The sequence below is a fragment of the Neopelma chrysocephalum genome, unplaced genomic scaffold (assembly GCF_003984885.1).
Source record: "Neopelma chrysocephalum unplaced genomic scaffold, ASM398488v2 Primary Assembly neopelma1_25, whole genome shotgun sequence".
Classification (NCBI taxonomy): Eukaryota; Metazoa; Chordata; class Aves; order Passeriformes; family Pipridae; genus Neopelma; species Neopelma chrysocephalum.
The window spans coordinates 28185468-28206168 of record NW_020897694.1 but is presented as its reverse complement, the minus strand read 5'-3'; the positions used below and the strand labels follow the sequence as shown (position 1 = coordinate 28206168).

Below are 20701 nucleotides of genomic sequence, written 5' to 3'. Positions count from 1 at the left end.
CTCAGGGACAGGGTTTAGTAGTGGAGTTGGCAGTGCTGGGTTAGTGGTTGGACTCCATGTTCTCAGGGGTCTTTTGCAGCCTGAATGGTTCTGTTTGTAGTTAAGCACAGCACTGGCACTAGCGTTCTGCAACCTGAGGTTGGATTATTTGACAGACAAAAGCCCATGGAATCACCGGAGGTGCATGTTGGGCGATTGGCAGCGGATTGGTGAGGTGCCCTTTCACCTCTGCTGCAGACAATCCTAGACCTGAGCTACCGGCTGCCACACATCACAGTGAGGGTTGGAAGGGACCTCAGGCGATCACGTAGTCCAACACCCCCTGCCAAGGCAGGGTCCCATAGTGCGGGTGACACAAGAACGTCTCCACCCCATTTCCAGATGTCTCCAGTGAGGGCTCCCGCAGCGCCTCCCGCCCAGCCTGCGGCTCCAGCAGCGCCGCCCCGCCTTCCCCCCCGTCCCCGCCCCGTGGAGCCGCGCCGAGGGCAGGACTCCCCAGCGCCGCGGCGAGGGCAGGAGGCCGGTTCCGGCGGTGTTCCCCCGTCTGGGCAGCGCTGCCGATGCTGTGGCCTCTGTGCCTCGCCCTGGCAGCCGCGGCGGCGGCCGCGGGCGGGGCCGGGCAGCCGAGCGCCGAGCGCAGCGCGGTGTGGGGGCCGGGGCTGCGGGCCCAGGCGGCGCTCCCCGCACGGTACTTCTACGTGCAGGCCGTGGACGCCGAGGGGCAGAGGTGAGGGCGCGGCGGCTTTCCACGGACATTGTGGGCAGGGGCAGTCCGGAGGGCTTGGGGTTTTCTTGTAGAAAGGGCAGGCTGAAAGGTCTCTCGACGCGACTTTTTTCTGTATATCACTTAGTGAAAACTAATTAATTTTTTCAAGGATTATCACATAACTTCGCGATTTGCAGGGGATGAGATAAGAGGATGAAAATGTTCAGCAGCAAAACATACGTATTAGTCCAACCAAAAATTTATTATTTATTCTCCTGTGTCAAAATTTTAACAGTGACAAATACATTTAATTTATTATGTTCAGGCATCCTGCTTGTTTCCACTGTTGGGAACATCAGTATTTCTCCTACATGTGTAGGCATGAGATCAGTAGAGTCATTTACTAATTACTCCATAGACCATTAGGTAAAACTTCCTAGGAATGAAATAAGATGAGGAGCAATGGCCATAAACTAAAACACAAGAAGTTCCACCTCAGCGTGAGGAAGAACTTTATGTTGAGGGTGGCAGAGCACTGGAACAGACTGCCCAGGGAAGTTGTGGAGTCTCTCTCTCTGGAGACATTCCAAACCCACCTGGACACATTCCTATGTCACCTGCTGTAGGTGACCCTGTCTTGGAAGGGGGGGTTGGACTAGATGATCTCCAGAGGCCCCTTCCAACACTAAGTATTCTGTGATTTTGTGATTTTCAGAGGACACTCATGGCTTCCCATTTCTACAGGGAAGAAACACTGATCGTACAGCCCAGGTAGGAGCTTGGAATGCTCCATCCAGTCATCCAGATTAGGTGCACCATGGCTTGTGTCAGTCCAGAAGCGGCCAGTTCAGTTTATCATAGAAAGTAAATATTTCCTGCCTTTCGTTGAACTGCCAGCTCCCTGGTATGTCTGGACAAGTTAAGGTAACCAGGCTGTTGGGCTGTAGTCCAGCTACTTAGTGGTAACTTAGTCCAGCTAGTCCCACCACCTCTTTCTCTATCCGAGGCTCTCCCTAAATATTTTGGACTATGTTTAAAGGGATGAAAGAAAGGTGGAAGAAAGTTGGCAGATGCACCATTTTGACTGCACCAGCTTTGTTCGTACCTCAATGATATGTGATAACTTCAGATGATTTTTCAGATTATTGTATTTCGTTTTATGGAGATTTTTCTGTTTGGTATATGGTGAATTTTACCAAAATAGTGTAAGTACACACTGAATTACATGATCGCACTGTAATGTTTTATCCCTACTGAGACATTGGCAGTTTTAGTATTCTTTTTTTCCCCCCTGTATGAGCTACCATAATGATTAAGATGTTTACCTTTATTCTTTACTTCCTTAAATAATACCTGGAAAATAAAGTAATCTGAAAACATTTTGTGTCTGAATGTAAAATAACAGACTTATTAAGCTGCTAAAGTGAAACTTGTTTTAGTATTTTTTTTATAGAATCATGGAATGGTTTGGGTTAGAAGAGACTTCTAAAGATCACCTCGTTCCAACCCCCATGCCATGGGCAGGGACACCTTCTACTAGACCAGGTAGCTCAAAGCTCTGTCCAGCTTGACCTTGAATACTTCTACTTATGGGGCATCCACAACTTCTCTGGGCAACCTATTTCTCTGTCTCATCACCCTCATTGTAAACAATTTCTTACTTACATCCAGTCAAATCTACTCTTTTTCAGTTTAAAACCATTGCCCCTTGCTCTGTCCCTACAGGACAGGACAGCAAGATATATCCATTTATCTACATGCTCTCTACCTTCCCATCATTTTATATTTGAGCTACTACTAATCAAGAGCTGTGCTGGATTTTTAAAGCTGCTCTGTTCCCACGTAGTCAAAGACCGTATTTCCAACACTGTTCAACATGTAGGGCACCAAGTGATTTTTAGAGGTGTGTTCATGACCGAGTGAAACCTTCTTGATGCCTTATGCTTCAACAGCATGAGACATTTTAGGTAGCCTAACAAAATTCCCTTTGGAAGAATCACACCTTGTTTGTGAGCATTAGGATGTACTCAAAGAGGCGTAGCGTGGCTCAGTGAAGTTACTGGAAATCTGTCGGCTTGAGAAGGAATGGGTTGGACTAAGAAATCTATAGTGTGTTGGCTTTTTTATTAAGCTCCCACTTACTCTCCGGGTAGGTTCACTTCGTCACCAGGTGAAAATGCATTCCAGGTGAAGATCACTGCTCCTGATGAACAGTTCACTCGGGTTGGTGTGCAAGTGTTAGACAGGAAAGATGGTTCCTTCCTCGTGAGATACAGGATGTACGCGAGCTACCAAAACCTGAAGATAGATGTCAAAACTGGAAATAAACATGTTGCACAGTCTCCATATATTTTAAAAGGTAAGAGGCAGCATTACACACAGATTTCCTATCACAGTTTTTTCTCACAAACTGTGTGCCAGTATGTCTTCTCGGATAAGCATAGGATTCTTTGGGACCTCAATACTTTTCTGAACCATCAGATCCCATTGGAATTATGGATTCATTATAAGTGTCCTACACATACTATTTAAAATAATAAAAAGAAGCAAATGCTGTGAAGCTGTTGCCTAGCAAATACATGGAGAGGGCTCATACAGAAGCTGATGTAGATTGATGTGACTCCATTGGAATTAAAAAAAAAATTTCAAACATCCATTCGGAGAGTTGCTGACTGTTTGGCCATAAGCAATGAATGTTCAGTGCCTGACCCTCTTTTGTGATCTCAACAAGTCAATAGTATGATTTATTAAAAATAATAATTGTGTTCCTGATAGGACCTATTTACCATGAAAACTGTGACTGCCCTCAGGAGGACAGCAGTGCATGGCTGGAAGAGATGAACTGCCCTCAGACCATGCTACAGATTCAGAGAGACCTAGCCAATTTTCCCACTGTTGATCCAGATAAGATTGCAAAAGAAATTCCACAGAGGTTTGGACAAAGACAGAGTTTGTGTCACTACACCATCAAAGATAACGAGGTACAGAATGGGATAATCTGAAGTCCCTATGGGAACTTGGTAGCAAATCATGCACCTGGGCAGTTTGGCTGTTCCCAGTTGTAAAAGCTTCTTTGCTTGCTTCTCTGTCCTTGAATACTTTGCAGTTTGTATATGAGCTCAGCAATATCTGTCCTGCTTTATAAGTGCTTCTTGTCCACATTGCAATTGAAGCAACTGCAACACAGCAAAGGCAAATTACTTTCCAGGCAATCAATATGAGTACTGGGCACCCACCCAAGTCTCCTAAATGCTAATTCAGTTTCCTGTTCACTGAGTAATATTGCTGTGAAGTGTCACGATCATCTAATTTGGAGTGCATTAATAAATTATATTGTGCATAGTTCTGAGGTAAGGAAATACCACTTTTAGTTCCACTTTGGATCAGAGCTACAATTCTTTTTAACAGGACTGTACTTCAGTAGAGTTTTACAGGGAAATGAGAACAATGGAACACAACAGAAATAGGCAACCAGTTTCTGTTTCCATGAACAGACCTGGAATATTTTAAAAAGCAGGCAAAGCTTGTCATTTTTTTTTTGTCAGTTTTCTGTGATGAGATTTCTAAAGCTTCCCAGCTGATTCGTAAATCTATACAGCCATACAATCTGTCTGATTAGTTGCTAAGCAATTAGAAGAGCTCTAAATCGTGGCAGCCATTCTCTGAAATGAAAACACTAGGCCAATAAAACTTTTGTTTATTTTCAGGTTTATATAAAGACATATGGGGAACATGTTGGCTTCAGAATTTTCATGGATGCCATACTGCTTTCTTTGACAAGAAAAGTGAGTATATCTGCACAGTCATTTATTCTGTATGCCTCAATTTATAGAAGCCTGGGCTTAACAAATACACTTCTGCATATTTGTTGCTGTATCTGTTAAACAACTCTTGTTCTTTGATTAATAATGGAAAGGTCAGATGGATTTTCCTTATTTGAAGCTGGCATATTCTAGAATGCCATCTGATCAGAGTATCGCAAAAGTTAATTGAGTAGCAGGCTTTTATAGGCGAGTTGATAAATCTGGACAGGTTGCGTTGGGGTTTTTTTCTGTAGACAAAATAAATCATCCTGTACCATTTAATAGAAAATTTGCTAGTACATTTTACAGGATGACTTAAAAAAAGTAGGACACGTATATCGTCTTCCATTAAATTCAGTTGAGGAGGAGTACCAAAAGCCCAGCAGGTGGTGTGTGGGGAAACTCCCTTGATTGTACAAGCAAAAAGCACCATGAAGACTCTTTCCTAGGGAAACTTAGGAAAAAAACCTGACATGTACACAGTGACAGAATATAGCAGGGCTGAAGTTTCAGCATGCACAAATATGTGATTTTTACATAAAATAAGTAGTAAGAGAAATATGAATATAGCCAAGTTAATATCTGGTTTTGACTGCAAAAAGGCAAAGTGCCCGGCCTTTTAAAAAGGGGAGAAGGAAGAGAGAGAAACTACTGAAGTATGGAGTTGTTCACCTAAAAACCTTTCTTCAAAATTTAATAAAAATAAACACATTATAAGTAGCTGAAAGATAAGGTAATTGGTATGAAACAACATAGATTTATCGTGAAATATGAGTCATAGCACTATAATTTCTTTCTATAACAAGATAACAGTTTTCCTGTATGATGCCTTCATTTTAGGCTTTTGGGGTTAAGTCTCACAAGTTTCTCACGAACAACATAGAATTCTTTGCTTAGAAGAAACTAATGTAACCTGCTTGGAAAGCCTTACTTAAATAACTTTTGCCAGCGTTTCCAGAGATGTGAAAGGTGTCACAAACATACTTCTCAGAGATTTATCATAGATTCAGTCACCATTTAATAACTAGTTATATTTTGACTGAATAATGGACTAGAGAATATGCTTATTGAATTTTCAGATAGCAAAAACGAAAGAACCTGCAAGCACCTCATGGTACAGCATTATAACTTTAAATTTTCTTAACAAGTAAGAGACATCGTATGGAAAAATGGATAAAATAAAGTGACAAGGGCAGGATACTACACAAAGGCTGGATAAGTGATATAGTTGTGACAGCTATTTAAAAAAGGGTGAGTGGTAATTTTCTGCAGAAAAGCGTGAAGGTTTAAGGTATCACAAATGTAATGTGAGTCAACAGTGGCATGCTGTTGTGAAAACTAGCCACATATATGAACACAACACGTGAAAGAAATGTAAAATAACCATCCTCAGGATGAGTAATGGATCGGTTATGCTACTCTGTCTGCCTTTGGGTGTCATGCCTTAAGAAAGATTGCACAGGAAAATGGTAAGAATGACTACACATACAAATGAAAAATCATTTAAGTGGGGATTGTTTCATCTAACAGTTTCTAGGGGAAGACGTCAATGTAGCCTTTAATTATCTAAAAGGTTCCTCCACAGAAGATGGAAGTAAACTGTTCTTGGTGTCAGTAGTCAGTAGAAATAATGGAATTAAATTGCATCTAAGGAATTTAGGCTGAACATTGAAAAAGAATTGCTAACTCTGAAGACAGAAACTGTTTACAGATCTAGAAGACACAGTTTGTCTCAGTCCCATTAAATACCTCGGAAATTTCTATCAAGACATTGTCACCAAATGACAATACATCTTTTGGTTGGAGAAGAAGATATAACCTGTTGAATGATTCTGCCATTGAAGATGTAGATATAATACAATTTGTAGGGGTTTATGCCCATTATAACCATTAGATGGCACTGTGCTAATGAAGTTTAGTGCTGAGGATTAGAATGTGTAGCAACTCCCACAGAAGGTACTCAATGAAACCTTTTCTGTCCGTCTGCATACTGAAGGCAAAAAGTACTGCTTTGGGTATCTGCCTCTTCCCGTGTCGTCGAGTTAAAGAAGAATATCTTCCAACCATTTAGGAGAGTTTTGATATTTGCCAAATTATTAACTTCTGTTGCTTTGAAAGAGGCAACTGAGGGGGATGTAGTAAAGATTTATGTTTTTTTAAAAAATTAAGAGAGTGAATTGAGATACAACCTGAGTTCTACACTGACATTATAGGTACCTTCAGGTTTCTGTAAAACACAGCCCTATATCATCTTTTGCCTTTTGCTCTCCAGACTGAACTGTCCTACCATTTTCAGATTTTCTTCACAAGGCAGCTAGTCCTTTCTTTAGAAAAGTATAAAGCTGCCTTTCTTTGTACCTTTTCTTACTTCACGTGCAAATACCCAAACCACATACAATGCTTAAGATCGAGGTGCATCACAGTTTCATATAGCTGCAAAATTATGCCCTCTATCCTGCTTCCTGGCCATCAACAGTATTTTGGTTGCTTTTTAGCTGTGATAGTGATTTCAGCAATGGTTCCATACTACAAAATATTTTAAATAAGTGAGGATGTTATGCTTAATAATTAACCCCAGCTCTGACTAAATGTGGTCTTCCCATCATAGCTGTTCATTTCTGTTACTTCTGTTGGATTTAGGCATCCTGCAGACAAGGTGAATCAGTTCACTGATGTGACAGAAAACTAATTTACCACTCAACAGCAATATCCCATATATTGAACAAGGTGGTTCAGCTTACCTTGGAACTATACAATTGCTTACTAGATCCCAGTGCTAGTCTGATACAAAGATTGTGTGGCCAATTATGTAAAGAAACCAACTTCTAAAAAGGGAGCATTTTTGTGACTTCGTACAAATTTTAAAAAAAAAATATTATCTTGTAGGCTTTACTCTGTGGTCTCAGTACTTCTAACATGTTTCTAAAGTCTAATGATGTATTACAGGTATATTAAGTATATTAGACACCTGGTTATTTTTTCCTCATGCTTTCAAAATGCAAGATGGCAGCAGAAGAATACTGCTTTGTGTTAAATTGCACTTGTGCCTAATTTGCTTCTGTTTAGGTGAAAATGCCAGATGTAGAATTTTTTGTTAATTTGGGGGACTGGCCTCTGGAGAAAAAGAAGTCCCCACAGAACCTGCACCCCATCTTCTCGTGGTGTGGGTCCAGTGAGTCAAAAGATATCGTTATGCCAACATATGACTTAACAGACTCAGTTTTGGAGAGTATGGGACGGTAAGAAATTGCTTAAACTTTCCACAAAATTCACAGTGAATGATTTTCCATAGAGATATGTATATTAACAGTGTATTAACTGTTTCCATTTATTCATTGAGACAATGGCACGCTGCAGGTAGGCAGTAACTGTGTAATCAGTATGTTAACATTATAGTTCACTGATTTATTTAAAAAACCAAAATCAATAGCAGTTAGAATGTTTCAAGGGTAGTTATTTGGTTTGTTTGCTTTGTTTCTCCCCACATGAACATATTGATGACTAGCCAGGTGTCTTTTTTTCCTGATTTTGTTGGAGTCCTTTTTTCTGTACCTTTAAAATCCCAACATAGCTAGAATTCTTGAACTAGGAGCTACCATCTCCCATGTTGATTACTGATCATAATTAGGTTTGGCAACTGCTCTGTTGTTGTCCTGAAATACTGCCAAGACAGCTTCTAAGAGATCTCTGTAATCCATCTTGAAACTGTTTATCATTTCACTGCATTTAGTTCTGGTTCCTTTTTTTATTACCAAGACTTTCTCTAAATTTGCTACCTTCTGCCCTCCTAGTTTATGTGTTTTAATTTAGCAACATTTTTAAGGAAGTGAAATATGCTGTATTAAGCAAGTTACTTTACCTTGCATCACTTTCACCTGTTTGGAAAACATATCCACTTTTACCTGCTTTTTTCCATGACAATTGCCAGGTACTCTTTCCCCATGCCATGTTGTTGAACTGATACTGTCATGCCACACGCCTGTGAACTTAACATTTGTTATCTGTTTTTATTGCTGCAAAATACTGATACAATACAGATCATGGTGTGCTCATGACTTCCCTTCATCCTTGGTATTCGCCTGTTGGTACTGTGAACTCTTTGAAGTAATTGCACTTAAAAATATTTCCAGCAGACTTCCCTATTAAATCACTTCTTTCTGCTCCAGAGTCAGTCTGGATATGATGTCAGTTCAAGCAAACACTGGCCCATCATGGGAAGACAAGAATACCACAGCGTTCTGGAGAGGACGTGACAGCCGCAAAGAGAGGCTTGAGCTTGTAAAACTCAGCAGAAAATATCCAGAGATCATAGATGCTGCTTTCACAAACTTTTTTTTCTTTAAACATGATGAAAGCCTCTATGGCCCTATTGTTAAGCACATTTCATTTTTTGATTTCTTTAAGGTAAGTCACTAACCATTTTTCATAGAACTAGGTTCTCGATGTTTCCCATTATTGAATAACTTAGTATGTATTATTGATAATAAAGCGGTTTTTAGTTTTTCAGGACAACACCAGTAACAAGCATGAATAGACATCCCTCCAGGGAGATTAACTGCTATGTAGCTCTTACACTGAGGATAATAATGTCTGATTTACGTCTAAAGGTTCTATAGAACCTTATGTAATCTATATAACTTCAAGTTCCTTTTTATTTCTTTTTCCTGATTCAGCGATCAGGACTACTAACATAACTAACATAGTGGGAAAATCGGTGGATGAAGTGGCACATCTACCCTCACATCAGAGGATGAGCGTCTAAGAATTTCCGGAGAACTTAACTGATGAAGAGGGCAGCTCTGTGTACCCTGCACTGTGATGAATTCCAAACTAAATAATAAAAGCTTCTTAGACATTGATGCTTGCCTAGCCAATCCTACATGTCTCAATATCGGCAAGTCAGTAACACCAGTGCCCTCAGAATAATATAATCTAACCAAGCCACTGGGATCTTGTGTTTGTTAATAACGTATGGTCCTTTTCTTTCCAGTATAAATATCAAATTAATATTGATGGCACAGTGGCAGCATACAGATTGCCTTATCTACTAGCAGGAAACAGTGTGGTGCTAAAGCAAGACTCCATATACTATGAGCATTTTTATAATGAGCTGCAGCCGTGGAAACATTATATTCCATTTAAAAGTGACCTGAGTGATCTACTAGAAAAACTACAGTGGGCAAAAGAGCATGATGAAGAGGTAAATACACATTTAGAAGTGCTCAGTAATGTTTCTAGAAGAGAACAAAAATTGCATTTCTTAAAAAAAAAAGCCTATTAGAAGAACTTAAAAATTATTTTCATCAACTCCACAAATAAGAAAGACACTTGAAAAATACATAATACTACCCTTAATTTGAAATTAAACTTTGCAAAAAATTAAGAACATTTTCATAACAGTGCCTTAACATTTAAATTAAAAATGCTTATTTAAGTTATCCTAAACTCTTAACATCATACTTAACTCCATAACCAACACTGGCATCCTGAAATAAATACTAGTTTTGGGGAATAATAAAAAACCAAAACAAACCTATTATTTTTTTTGACAGGCAAAAAATATTGCAAAATCTGGACAAGAATTTGCAAGAAACCATCTCATGGGAGACCACATCTTTTGTTACTACTTCAAACTTTTCCAGGTCAGTATATTTTTAATGGCTACTGGCACAAAAATAGAAATCACAGAGAAAGAATTCAGGGCAACAGAGCTGCTGGAAATTGGCCAGCCCAATACTGGAAGTCACAAAGCAAGCATCAGCAATTAAAATCTTAATTTCGTTTACAAACATTGTATTCAATTATATCCTGTGAAACCCCTTTAAGACTATGGTGATGTGATGCTTTGAGAAGCAGTCAGATCCCATAAATCGTGATCTAATCTGCAAGAATATGTTGCCCATAATGATCAAAGAATTCCACATCAGATGCACACCCTGTGAACCACAGCTGAAAATATCTGTGCATTAGCACCAAGGTACCGAAACTCCAGTGAGGCACCCGAAGGGGCTCCCTTCTGCAGTTAAGTATCTGCTTACCCTGTGTGTGACACAGTGTGTAGTAACAGACTGTGTACCCCAGAGTTTTTACAGAATTACTCAGCTGAGTTGGTGTAGTATTTACAGCCGAGTTGGTGCAGTATTTACAGCCAGACATACATACAATCTAACAACTTTATGAATTAACAATACCTTTTTTTTTTAAACTAGGAATACGCCAGCTTGCAAGTGAGCGAACCAAAAATCAGAGATGGGATGGAGAAGGTGCCACAGCCTGATGATGACCTTTTCCCATGTACTTGCCACCGAAAAAAGGTACAGTACATGCAGAGTTAAACATGAAGTGCTGGGTGTATTCAGTTCTTGTCAGCCTCCCTGGGAGAGGCGCTGCTCAGTGCCCCTGGTATCAGTTAACAGGCCAAGCCATTAACACCTATCAAACTTAGAAACTTTTCTTGATGTATTCGCAGGACTAGACAGTGAAAAATTGAGCTTCCAGTTAACTGAAACACATTTCTTCTTTCTTGACTGCAGGCCAAAGATGAACTCTGACAGAAAGGAATTAATTAATTTTTTCAGTATTTGCCTACATTCAGACTGACTTCTTAAAGAAAGAAGAAAAATTTGAATTAATATGCCAGTGGATAATGTCAGTGGATATTATGAAGTTTACCATATAATGATCGACATATAGAAGAAAACAAAGTACCCCCTATTTCCTTTTTATTATGTGATGGTGGCAGAGTCTTGTTCAAACACATTTTTATAATTTTTTTAAATAAAAAACATGTTTGTATCAGTTATGTGTTCCTGTCCTGAGTTACCTTGGAGATCCAGATACTTTTTACTCATGGTTGTTATACTGAGTCTTTTCAGAAGTATGTTCTGCAAAAAAGGGCCGATAAGAATTGTACATTTGCTCCCACACCACATACGTACCCAAAGGCTTCTTTTTCAGACCATAACCTTGATCCTTCTGAGAGAATCAGTATTCTCAAAGTTAGGGGCGTGGGGTTCATAATAAATATTGTTAACCTGAAGGAAAAACACAATTCATATATTGGTGTAAGCTTTGCTTACACCAGCAGGTTACTCATAGCCCATAATGGGCAAGGCTGCAGCTGCCAGCACACAGGAAGTGTTTCATCTGCTGTGCAGTGTCAGAGCTCAGACAAGGATTTGAGTTCCCCTTGCTAATGGGTAATGAGGTCCAGACCTTGGCCTGCCTCTTTAGAGCCCTCCAGAGAGAAGTTTTGCACAGCAGGTCACACTGGAGGCAGAACCGCTTCCTGCTCCAGGAGCTCCTCCATCCCTATAAACTCAATTTGTTGTTCATCAGTATTTATTAGAGGGCCTCTGTGATCAGTCCTTTACACAAAGGATGTGTCTGGAGGAGACTGTTCAAAACTGTAACCCACATTCTTTGATCAACTGCCCAGCTGTGCCTGCATTACCTCCTCCTCCCCACACAGGCCCACAGTCTGGCTCCCTGAGGTGGCGACACTGTAAACCATGAGAGACTCCTCTCAGGACCTGGGAGTGGAGGATTGGCAGCAAGGCAGGGTAGTACACCAGGCTCGCCAGCCTCGGGATGTGCTGGCAGAATTCTACAAATCAGTAGAATTTAATTGCAAGCAAGTACAGCATCAGTGATGTACTCAGAAATTGAAGGTACCTAAAGATATGCTGTCCAAGTAGATTTTTTTCCAGTATATTACTTCAAATATTAGTCAAAAGCATTTACTTAGTGCTCTGCACTCCTAAGTGTTGTATATGGTTAATTGCACAGAAACACAGAAAAAAATGCTGCCACGATACTAAATATTTTCTGTCCTTCAAGAAGTTCTTTATTGTTTTGCATATTTTTTTAATTCATACAAAGCTTTATTTGCATTTGCACTGAGACCTCTGAAAAGATCTGTTTTAAAAAATATGCCTCTCAAAAATAACAAACTCTTAATTTGCCATATTTAGGAAAAACTATATGAAGAAACTGCTTAAACACTGCAAATTATTTGTGCTCCAGTTCAACATTGTCTCTAAGCCATGAAAAAACTTGTGCATTTATTTCTTCCATGACATCATCTGTTGTTCGTCCTTTGACTGCCATCCCATGGTTAGCTTTATCAATCCAATGGATTTTTTTAGGGGCTTTCATTTTGCTTGCCACACCTTCTAGCAATTGCTATGGAGAAAATAAGAATAAAAAAGTTAGAGAATCAGCTGCTACAAATTGTGCAACTCCTAGATGTCTCTCGCTTTGCCTAATAGGCAGCTCTTAAAAACAAAATGGATCTGTGTGCACATGAAAAACACCTTGATGGGAAAATGGGATGTATTCTGTATTCAGGATATGAATGCTGTGCTCAGCAATGGGATCTGCTCAAAGGTCCACCCTCACTCAAACACAGAACAGCAGCAAATTAAAACTTCAAAAACTGAAAAGGTCACAACCCTGTGCAGGCACCTTCCCCACAGTGACAAAGGAATCCACTTCTACTGTTAGAGGGTAGTGCTAGCAATAAAGATAGAACTTCCTAAGTCAGATTTGTCTATAGGGGCTGAATAGCAATATAATTCCTTAGGGACTGGCTTTGATGCTGTTGCACTTTCTCAGCAAACAGATCTAAGAACCAGTTCAGAAACTCTTAAAGATTTCTGCATTAAGAGGACACTCCAGGGATCTGCTGGTTGCTAGCCTGACTTATTTTGGTGACAACTCCTCTCAAATGGACTATGATTCCTTAGAAGCTATCCAGGCATGGAAAATGCCAGTTGGACACACTCCCAAATTCAAGCTGACATGTTCAAGAACAAGAGATACTTGTTTGCAGGAAAATGAGGCAGAAAACCACTGTGTTCTCATCTCTGCACACCTGCTCTTCATCTCTACAAAAATATCACTTTCTATTACAGAAGCCTGATTTGTGAGCCAGAACTGCTTTGCTAGAAGAATTTGTCATGAAAACGTGAAAATATGAAATTGGTAGCGCAGTACAGCATATATGTTTTGTAACCTGAAATAGTTAAAACACAATAGCAACTCACTCCTTCCACGGGCCGCTTTTACTTTGTACAATAAAAAACACTTAAATCTGTGGTATTGCAGAGGCCCAAAGATGATTTAGCTAAAGTGGAAGATCAAGCATGATCCATAGGTTTTAAGCAGCAAAGGAAAGCACCACCAGGCTTCCTTATGTCCAGCGAAGTTTCCTACCCAAGGCTTCCTTCAGAAGACATATATTTAGAGAAGGCTGTAATCAGGTACACCATACAGATGTCACTCCGGCTCATTTCTACTCCTCCAGACTGCCTTTTTGTAGCAGGATCTACAAGGGTACTCACTTTTTCACACATCTCATCTGCTGATCCTGAGACAAATAGCACTGGACACCTGATAAATAATAAATCTTCATCCCGGAGCTTGGACTGAAGTTTTGGTCGATGCAATGGGTAAGATAAACATATGAGACCTCGAATGAAGTCATCATCACCATCATTCTGGATAAGCTGACGTATCAGAGAGGCAGCAGCTCGTGAGCCCATGGAACGGCCTTTCTCCCATGTGGAAATAAAGGAAAAAAGTATATCTGCTGTCACCTCATTCACATTCTGCTTGAGTAAACAACTCCTAAAAACTATCCAACTGAGTGTATTTCAGTGTACTAGCAGTATGAAATGCTAGTGATGCTTTTATCCTTTTATTCCATGAAAAATATTAACCTTAATTTCAACATTTTCTGCTAAAAGAGTTGTCTAATTATATTATGATTTCATGTCCCATTTAAAGAAGAAGGTAAAAAGAAAAGATAAATGAAGAAGGATCCTTTGCAATACTGGAAGGATACAGCCCATCCTGGGGGCAAGGGGAAGAGAGGGACAGGTCCTATGCTCCAGAGCCTTGAAATTTGAGATAGCCATTATATAATCTTATATAATTCTTTTCATGCAACCCCAATCTGCTCAAATTAAAACAAAATTCTATGCACCTTACTCCCAAAACAAAACCAGCAAGTGTTTATGCACACCTCAAACTTCAACCTAAAAGTAAAAGTAGAAGGGGAAAAAAAGATATAGTGTGAACTTGTAGCACAAGGTCAGTCAGTAACAGCGAGGGAATATCAAAGCATCTCCTCAAAGACGAGACATATGAGCTGACAATGCTCTGTAATTGAGTGTTACAAGTGGCTGATTCCAGTGGGATTAACTTGCATCAGCACAGATTTTGTTTCACTTAGTCAGAGAACATTTAGAATTTCCCATATCAAGTTATTCCTAATCACCTCCATCTACTCCCCTTTTCACATAATATAGCTTTTTTTTTTTATCTGCCACTAGGTTTTAACTACCAAAACCTGTTTTGGGAAAACTGTTTTCCATTTACCAGTAACCAGAATTCTTCAAGACCTGCAGTTAAAAAGTACATATGGATTATCAAAAAACTCATGCCCTGTCACTTTTAAGTGATAAGTAAGTTTTCTCCCAAAGTACCTGGAAAATGCAATCTGTTGCTCTTTCCTTCCTCCTCTACAGCGAGATCTGTGGCATAGTGAGGAAGGTGAATAGATCTAGACAGCCATGCTCTCAAGAGAATCTGATGGAAGCAGCAGGCTGAATGTTCCCACTGGTGACCCGAGCAGCAGTGCTGCTCAAGCCAGCTGCACACATGCCCTGCACAGCCACCAGCTCCAGGGCTGGTCACATTCAGCTCCAGGGGAAGACCCCCAAATGCAGATCTGTAAGTGGGCTTGGCACCCATGTTCCCATGGCAGGCAGAGGGCTGCTGATCCACTAATGAAGGTTACAGAGCATTAGACTGTCAGCTCTCCCCAGCTAACCCACTACTGGGAGGTTATTCAGCTTGTTCCCACATCAGACTGAAACCTGTCATCCACATCTGTTTGTTCACTTCTCAACAAAGTGGGATAGACTTGGAATAGTTATAGACTGCTATTACTGGAGACAGTATAAGAGAGAAAAATATTGATAATAAAAACAATACCTGCAAGGAAGACACCATAAAGTTTATAATCATCAGAAAGTTTTAAGTATTCCTAAAGAAATAAGATAAAGAGAAGCATTATAAGTCAGAATTACGACAGCTGGAAAGCTGGAGATTTCTTCTGTTTGTAGCTACTAAATACAAAATGGGAAGCTCTTTTAGCACCTCAGATTAAACAAAGAACAGATACATACAAGTTGCTCTCTTGTTTTTTTCACACAAATGGTTTCATAACATTTTGCAGCAACAACATAAACATAATCGATTTCACATTAGCTCTCAGCAAGTCTAAAATATCAGGTGCCCTATCAAGTTACCAAAACATAAGTGATTACTGTGTATCAACTTAGTTGTAGTAACAGAAGCCATGCACACTCTTGGCCCATCAAAAGGCAAAATAAGTTACCAAAAATGCCCTTCATTCAGACAATGTATTTCCAATTACACGTTTGAGACACGATCATTTAAGTCTGACATAAAAGATAAAATTCAGCAACAACTTTTTCAGTTTTTAGGAGATAACTAATCAGACGCTATCTTAGCAGAGGCCTTTAAATTACCTTTACACAGTAGCATATTAACATAAACTCACTAACAACATTGTGGTTCTTCCAAAAAGAATGAAGAACAGATCCACATTAAAGAGAGAAAAGTCTGACTTGAAGTTAATGTACATATAATCCCAATGACATACAAATTAGTTCCTTAAGAACCGGAATTTGTTCCCCTACAAAACTGCCTCATGCTCAAGGAAAAGTGCTTCCCATACCCCACTAAAAGTCACAAAATAATCAGGAAAAAATTTCCACTCCTTCCTACATGCTCCAGAAGAGGAGGATTATCTAAACTGATTCTATTGCAACAAAAGCTTCCTTATTTTAACAAAACTTAACTACATAAGAGCATCTTTAACAATGTAGCAGCAGCAGAAAGAGATAAACACCTGCATATAAGAGGTTAAACTGATTTTGAAATCAAAGATCACTTAGGTATTAGGGCTCTCATATGCTAATTCCAATCTCTCTTGCTTGAAATCCTGCCATGACCCAGTCCCCTACTCTTTCCCAAAAGTCTGCTTCTCCAGTTTCCAAGCCTCAGAGACCCAGCACAACTCCCAGATCAACTTCTTTCTCTCAAAACTACTTCTAAAGTTGTTTCTCTTAATCCCCCACCCCTCACCAAGCCCTCCCAGAACATCTACCTCTTGTTTCCATCCCAAACACTTGAGTTTTTTTTCAAGCTGCAAATTTTCCCAGGAAACACCCTTGCTTTTTCTCAAGATTTTCTCTCTCTCTCCCTGAACTCCAACTCACACATTTGTGGCAGCTGTTCCAGCTATTGCCCATGTAAGAATTGCTTCTGCTGTTTCTGTATACAGATAGCTCCATTTCGCTAATCATTGGTTCTAATTTTCCTGCTGTTGCTTGACTAATGTCTGGCTGTAATTTCAGAAACCTGGAAGACAACACCAATGGATCTAAGCTTTGGCAGAATTTGGTCACTTCTTACCACAACTGTTTTGAAAGCCTTAGTCCTATAAGTAACATTAAGGCCTTTACAAGTAAACCGCAGGCACAGAACTCCATGGGATGCCAGATAAGTTGCCAAAGACAGTAAGTGAGGGAAATTCATATCTCCTCCAGCTCCGTGGGTAAGAATCACTCCATATGTTGATTTCTTCTCTGGGACAGAGAAGATAGCATCAAGGTATTTGTTTCCAAAAGGTATTTTCACTTTAACCTAGAAATGAAACAAACACCAATATCATTAAAAAAAAGGAAGCATGTTCCAAGTCCACACATTATGATTAACTAAAATCAGACAAGAAATAAACAAAAATTGCAAGCCTGCTTATATTTCTTCCATTTAAGAGTACTAAATGAGTAAGTTTACATTACTCAAAGATTCAAAGATTTTCCATACAAAAATGGGCAAGTCACTTTATGACTCAACACCTTATGTGCTGCATTAGAAAATGAAGCATCCCTAGCTTCAAAGCATAAATTGAAACAATTCTTACCTTCTCTATGTATCTATGTCTAGCTTTTCCAGAGCCAACTAGCAGCCTAAACCACAAGAATATGTGACATTAAGACATAGCCCAGCAAACGTCTCCAGACTGCACAGTGGGAACCACTCAGTGAAAGAGCAGCCTGCATACAGTCAAGGACTGAACTCTCCCCAGGGACAGGAGACCGCACAGGTGCAGACAATGTCAGCTCCAAGGGGGGCGCAGAGACCCCAGCCGCCACAGGAGGAGCAGAACCAAACTGCTCAGGACCAGCTGATGTTCTGCAGAATGAAAGGGAGCTGGACAGCAGAGCATACGTGTTCCTGCTGCAGCTTCTGAGAACAAAAAGGCAAACACCCCGGTGCTGGGATGAAACCCAACTTCATTCCACTGCCTCCTAAAGGCTCTCCCTGGCAGCGGTCCCACGGGGGAACCGCGCAGAGGGGCAGGAGGTTGTCGGCGGCCTGGCCGAGCTGCTGCTCCCATAGCCTCTGCCCGGCTGAAGTGGTGGGAGATGCCAGACAAGGGGATGGTAGTGGCGCCTGTACACAGAGATGGGCAGAGCAGCCACAGCTGCACTTCCCGACCCCCAGGCCGCTGCTCAGCGGGGACCAGCCCAGGCGGCCTCAGCTGCCCACCAGCCATGGACGCGCCTCTGCGGGGAAGGCAGAGGCGGTAGCACACCCACCCCGCCCCGCCTTCCCCAGCTCCAGGGGCTCCTCGGAAGGGAAGAGCAGTTGCCGAGGCTGCAAGACCCCACGTATGCCAAAGGAACAAAGGCACGCGGACCCCGCCGGCCGCAGGGACAGCTGAGCAGGTACGGCCCGCAGCCATACCTCCGCATGCCCGCTCATCCTGGCGGTGACGTCACGCAAGTGACAGTCCGCCGAGCCAGTCCCGCCCCGGGGGCCGGCCACTGCCTGACGCTGATTGGTCCACAGCGGGCGAGGCTCCGCCCCCCGAGGCGAGAGCAGGTAGGCGGGTTGTGTTGGAGCTGTTGGGGAGCTCTGAGAGTGGGTGGGTTGAGTCACGTTAAATAAACAAAAACTGACGATAAATAGCTTTTAGTCCCCTGTACATGTAAAAAACCACGGACTGATGGGTGGTGATTCAGAAGAAATAAAGCCAACTATATAGGGATTGCTTGGAAAGTCATGTTTTCACTGACTTCAGGGAGTACAAATGTGATGGTTCTGATGAGTTACAGATCACAGAATCGGTTACGTTGGAAAAGACTCTGAAATCATTGAGTCCAATCTTTGACTGAATACCACATTGTCAACTAAACCATAGCACTAAGTGCCACGTCCAGTAGTTTCCTGAACACCTTCCAGGGAAGGTGTCTCCACCACTTCCCTGAGTAGTCCATTCCAACGTTTAACAACCCTCTCCGTGAAGAAATTCCTCCTAATGTCCAGCCTAAACCTACTCTGGTGCAGCTTGAGGCCATATCCTCTTGTCCTGTCACTAGTTGCCTGGGAGAAGAGACCACCCCCCACCTGGCTACAGCCTCCTTTCAGGCAGTTGTAGAGAGTGATGAGGTCTCCCCTGAGCGTCCTACTCTCCAGGCTAAACAACCCCAGCTCCCTCAGCTGCTCCTCATAGGACTTGTGCTTCAGCCCCTTCACCAGCTTCATTTCCCTTCTCTGGGTACACTGCAGCACTTCAATGTCCTTCCTGAACTGAGGGGTCCAAAAATGAACACAAGATTCAAGATGCAGTCTCGCCGGTGCTGAGTACAGATGGAAAGGTCAGGTGTTCAGAGCGACATCAGGCAATTTTTTTGACAGCTAGTGCCACACTGGATCTCTTTGGCATTCACAAGCAGGAGAGATAGACTCCATGGCTGGTGCTCTAGGTACCAACACATATCTATGCCTTGGACTGTGCTTTATTGTACAATAAATAAAATAGTGTGCTCAAAACACAGCCCTAAACTGATGAAGACAGCACCAATAATCTACAACAGTGCTTGCAGTATTTGTATATTAAGTATTTCTCAGGTAAAAAAAAAAATCCAAAATCCCCTATTGCAAGGTATTTAGTCGGAGATCATGTTTTCTTCCAGTATCAGTGTATAAAAACTCATATCAATTAAGGTACCTTATTACTTAGCTGATTGAAGATGTCATCACCAAATAGAATTTTGTTTTTCACATGTTCACCTGCTGGAAAATAAGCACTCTTTGACTTCTGCTCCAAATGTCTCACTGATTGTCACTCCACAAGCTGGATATTGTCAAACACTGGAATCCAAATACTGCAGCCCTCTGAGAAGTGAACCTGGCATGGCAGCTCAGGTCTAACCTGCTGTCTCAATGACCACCCCTGCTGCATGAGGACAACCAGCCTCACAGGCAAATTCCCAGTCCAGGCATTATTATCATGTGTGAAAGACAGAAGTGGAGAATCTGAAAAAAAGTGGGGAGATTTATTTGTCTGAATTTCTACCTTGCCTTAAAAAATGTTAAGCTAAAGAAAGATGCATAAGCTTAAAGCCGAGTGAAAGGCAATAGCACAGCCTGCATGAGTCGTGTGCCTTTAACAAGGAGCTGCACCACAGATGGTGTTGAGACAGCAGCTCCTTCAGCCATAGCTCAAATTTGGGCAGTCCAGCAGACTAAGGGAAAGAAAATGCTTCAGAGCAATGCAAGATCAAGTTATCTTGGATGAAAATAACACTATTCTGATTAATACTTAACACCAATTAAGCCTTTATAAAGGAGATATTGGCAAAAAGGGACTGAGAAGATTTGTTGTACCAAAGTAGTTACAACCTCAATCTAGAAAACAGGAACGAAAGAAGAAAGTTAAGAAAATCTTCTTATTAATTTTCTATTTTTTTTCATTGCTTTCTTTCCTATACTTAAGTGATGCTTATGTGGTTTTTTGGGGATTTTTTTAAAATTTTTCCTCCCACTTAAGTCCACCTGCTGTATTTGTCCTGATTTATTCACATACTGTTTTCAGAGCAGTCCTTGAGGAACACGTATCCCATTAAATCTACCCAAGTGTAACCTCTTCCCACTGGAAAACTGCTTTCTTATGCTTCCCTCATACAGCAAGCTGCTACCAGTTTCCTTTCTATTTTCTCTCTTCATTTTCTAAGACCAAAACTCCTTTCAATATTTAAAACTCTTCTCTGCATAAGCACAGCCTTCAAGGTAGTCTAGCTAATAC

At 41.0% G+C, this 20701-nt stretch overlaps 2 protein-coding genes across 5 annotated transcripts in view; one reads left to right on the top strand and one right to left on the bottom strand.

Annotated features, from left to right (window-relative positions):
* KDELC1 (KDEL motif containing 1) overlaps positions 1-11261 on the top strand; it is a 13549-nt gene extending 2288 nt beyond the window's left edge. The window contains exons 2-10 of one of the 3 annotated variants that reach the window (XM_027674703.1): positions 2894-3065; positions 3482-3687; positions 4414-4491; positions 7576-7748; positions 8676-8913; positions 9500-9709; positions 10062-10151; positions 10719-10823; positions 11043-11261. In XM_027674703.1, the coding sequence (XP_027530504.1) occupies positions 2984-3065; positions 3482-3687; positions 4414-4491; positions 7576-7748; positions 8676-8913; positions 9500-9709; positions 10062-10151; positions 10719-10823; positions 11043-11060 (1200 nt within the window). In that variant the 5' untranslated portion in view covers positions 2894-2983 and the 3' untranslated portion in view covers positions 11061-11261. Of the gene's footprint in view, positions 1-520; positions 728-2859; positions 3066-3481; positions 3688-4413; positions 4492-7575; positions 7749-8675; positions 9710-10061; positions 10152-10718; positions 10824-11042 lie in introns of those variants that run through there. The other 2 variants (XM_027674704.1, XM_027674705.1) reach the window with 2 other exon arrangements.
* A 1069-nt stretch (positions 11262-12330) lies between these two features.
* On the bottom strand, positions 12331-18427 carry TEX30 (testis expressed 30). 2 transcript variants are annotated; one of them, XM_027674706.1, is made up of 5 exons: positions 18358-18427; positions 17020-17250; positions 15511-15562; positions 13854-14062; positions 12331-12693 (listed from the first exon to the last, which is right to left on the bottom strand). In XM_027674706.1, the coding sequence occupies exons 1-5, from the start codon at positions 18373-18375 to the stop codon at positions 12520-12522; spliced, it is 684 nt and encodes a 227-aa protein (XP_027530507.1). In that variant the 5' UTR covers positions 18376-18427; the 3' UTR covers positions 12331-12519. The 2 variants fall into 2 exon arrangements, with proteins under 2 accessions (XP_027530507.1, XP_027530508.1); XM_027674707.1 differs by lacking the exon at positions 18358-18427 and adding an exon at positions 18160-18331.
* Between the last annotated feature and the right edge of the window lie 2274 nt (positions 18428-20701).

What these genes read in the sequence shown, in the direction of transcription:
- TEX30 (XM_027674706.1), bottom strand. An exon ending in AGGCTTTCAAAACAGTTGTG is followed by an intron (nt 15,563 to 17,019) that starts GTAAGAAGTGAC and finishes TTATTTCTTTAG; the next exon opens with GAATACTTAAAACTTTCTGA. An exon ending in TTATGGTGTCTTCCTTGCAG is followed by an intron (nt 14,063 to 15,510) that starts GTATTGTTTTTA and finishes CATGGGAGAAAG; the next exon opens with GCCGTTCCATGGGCTCACGA.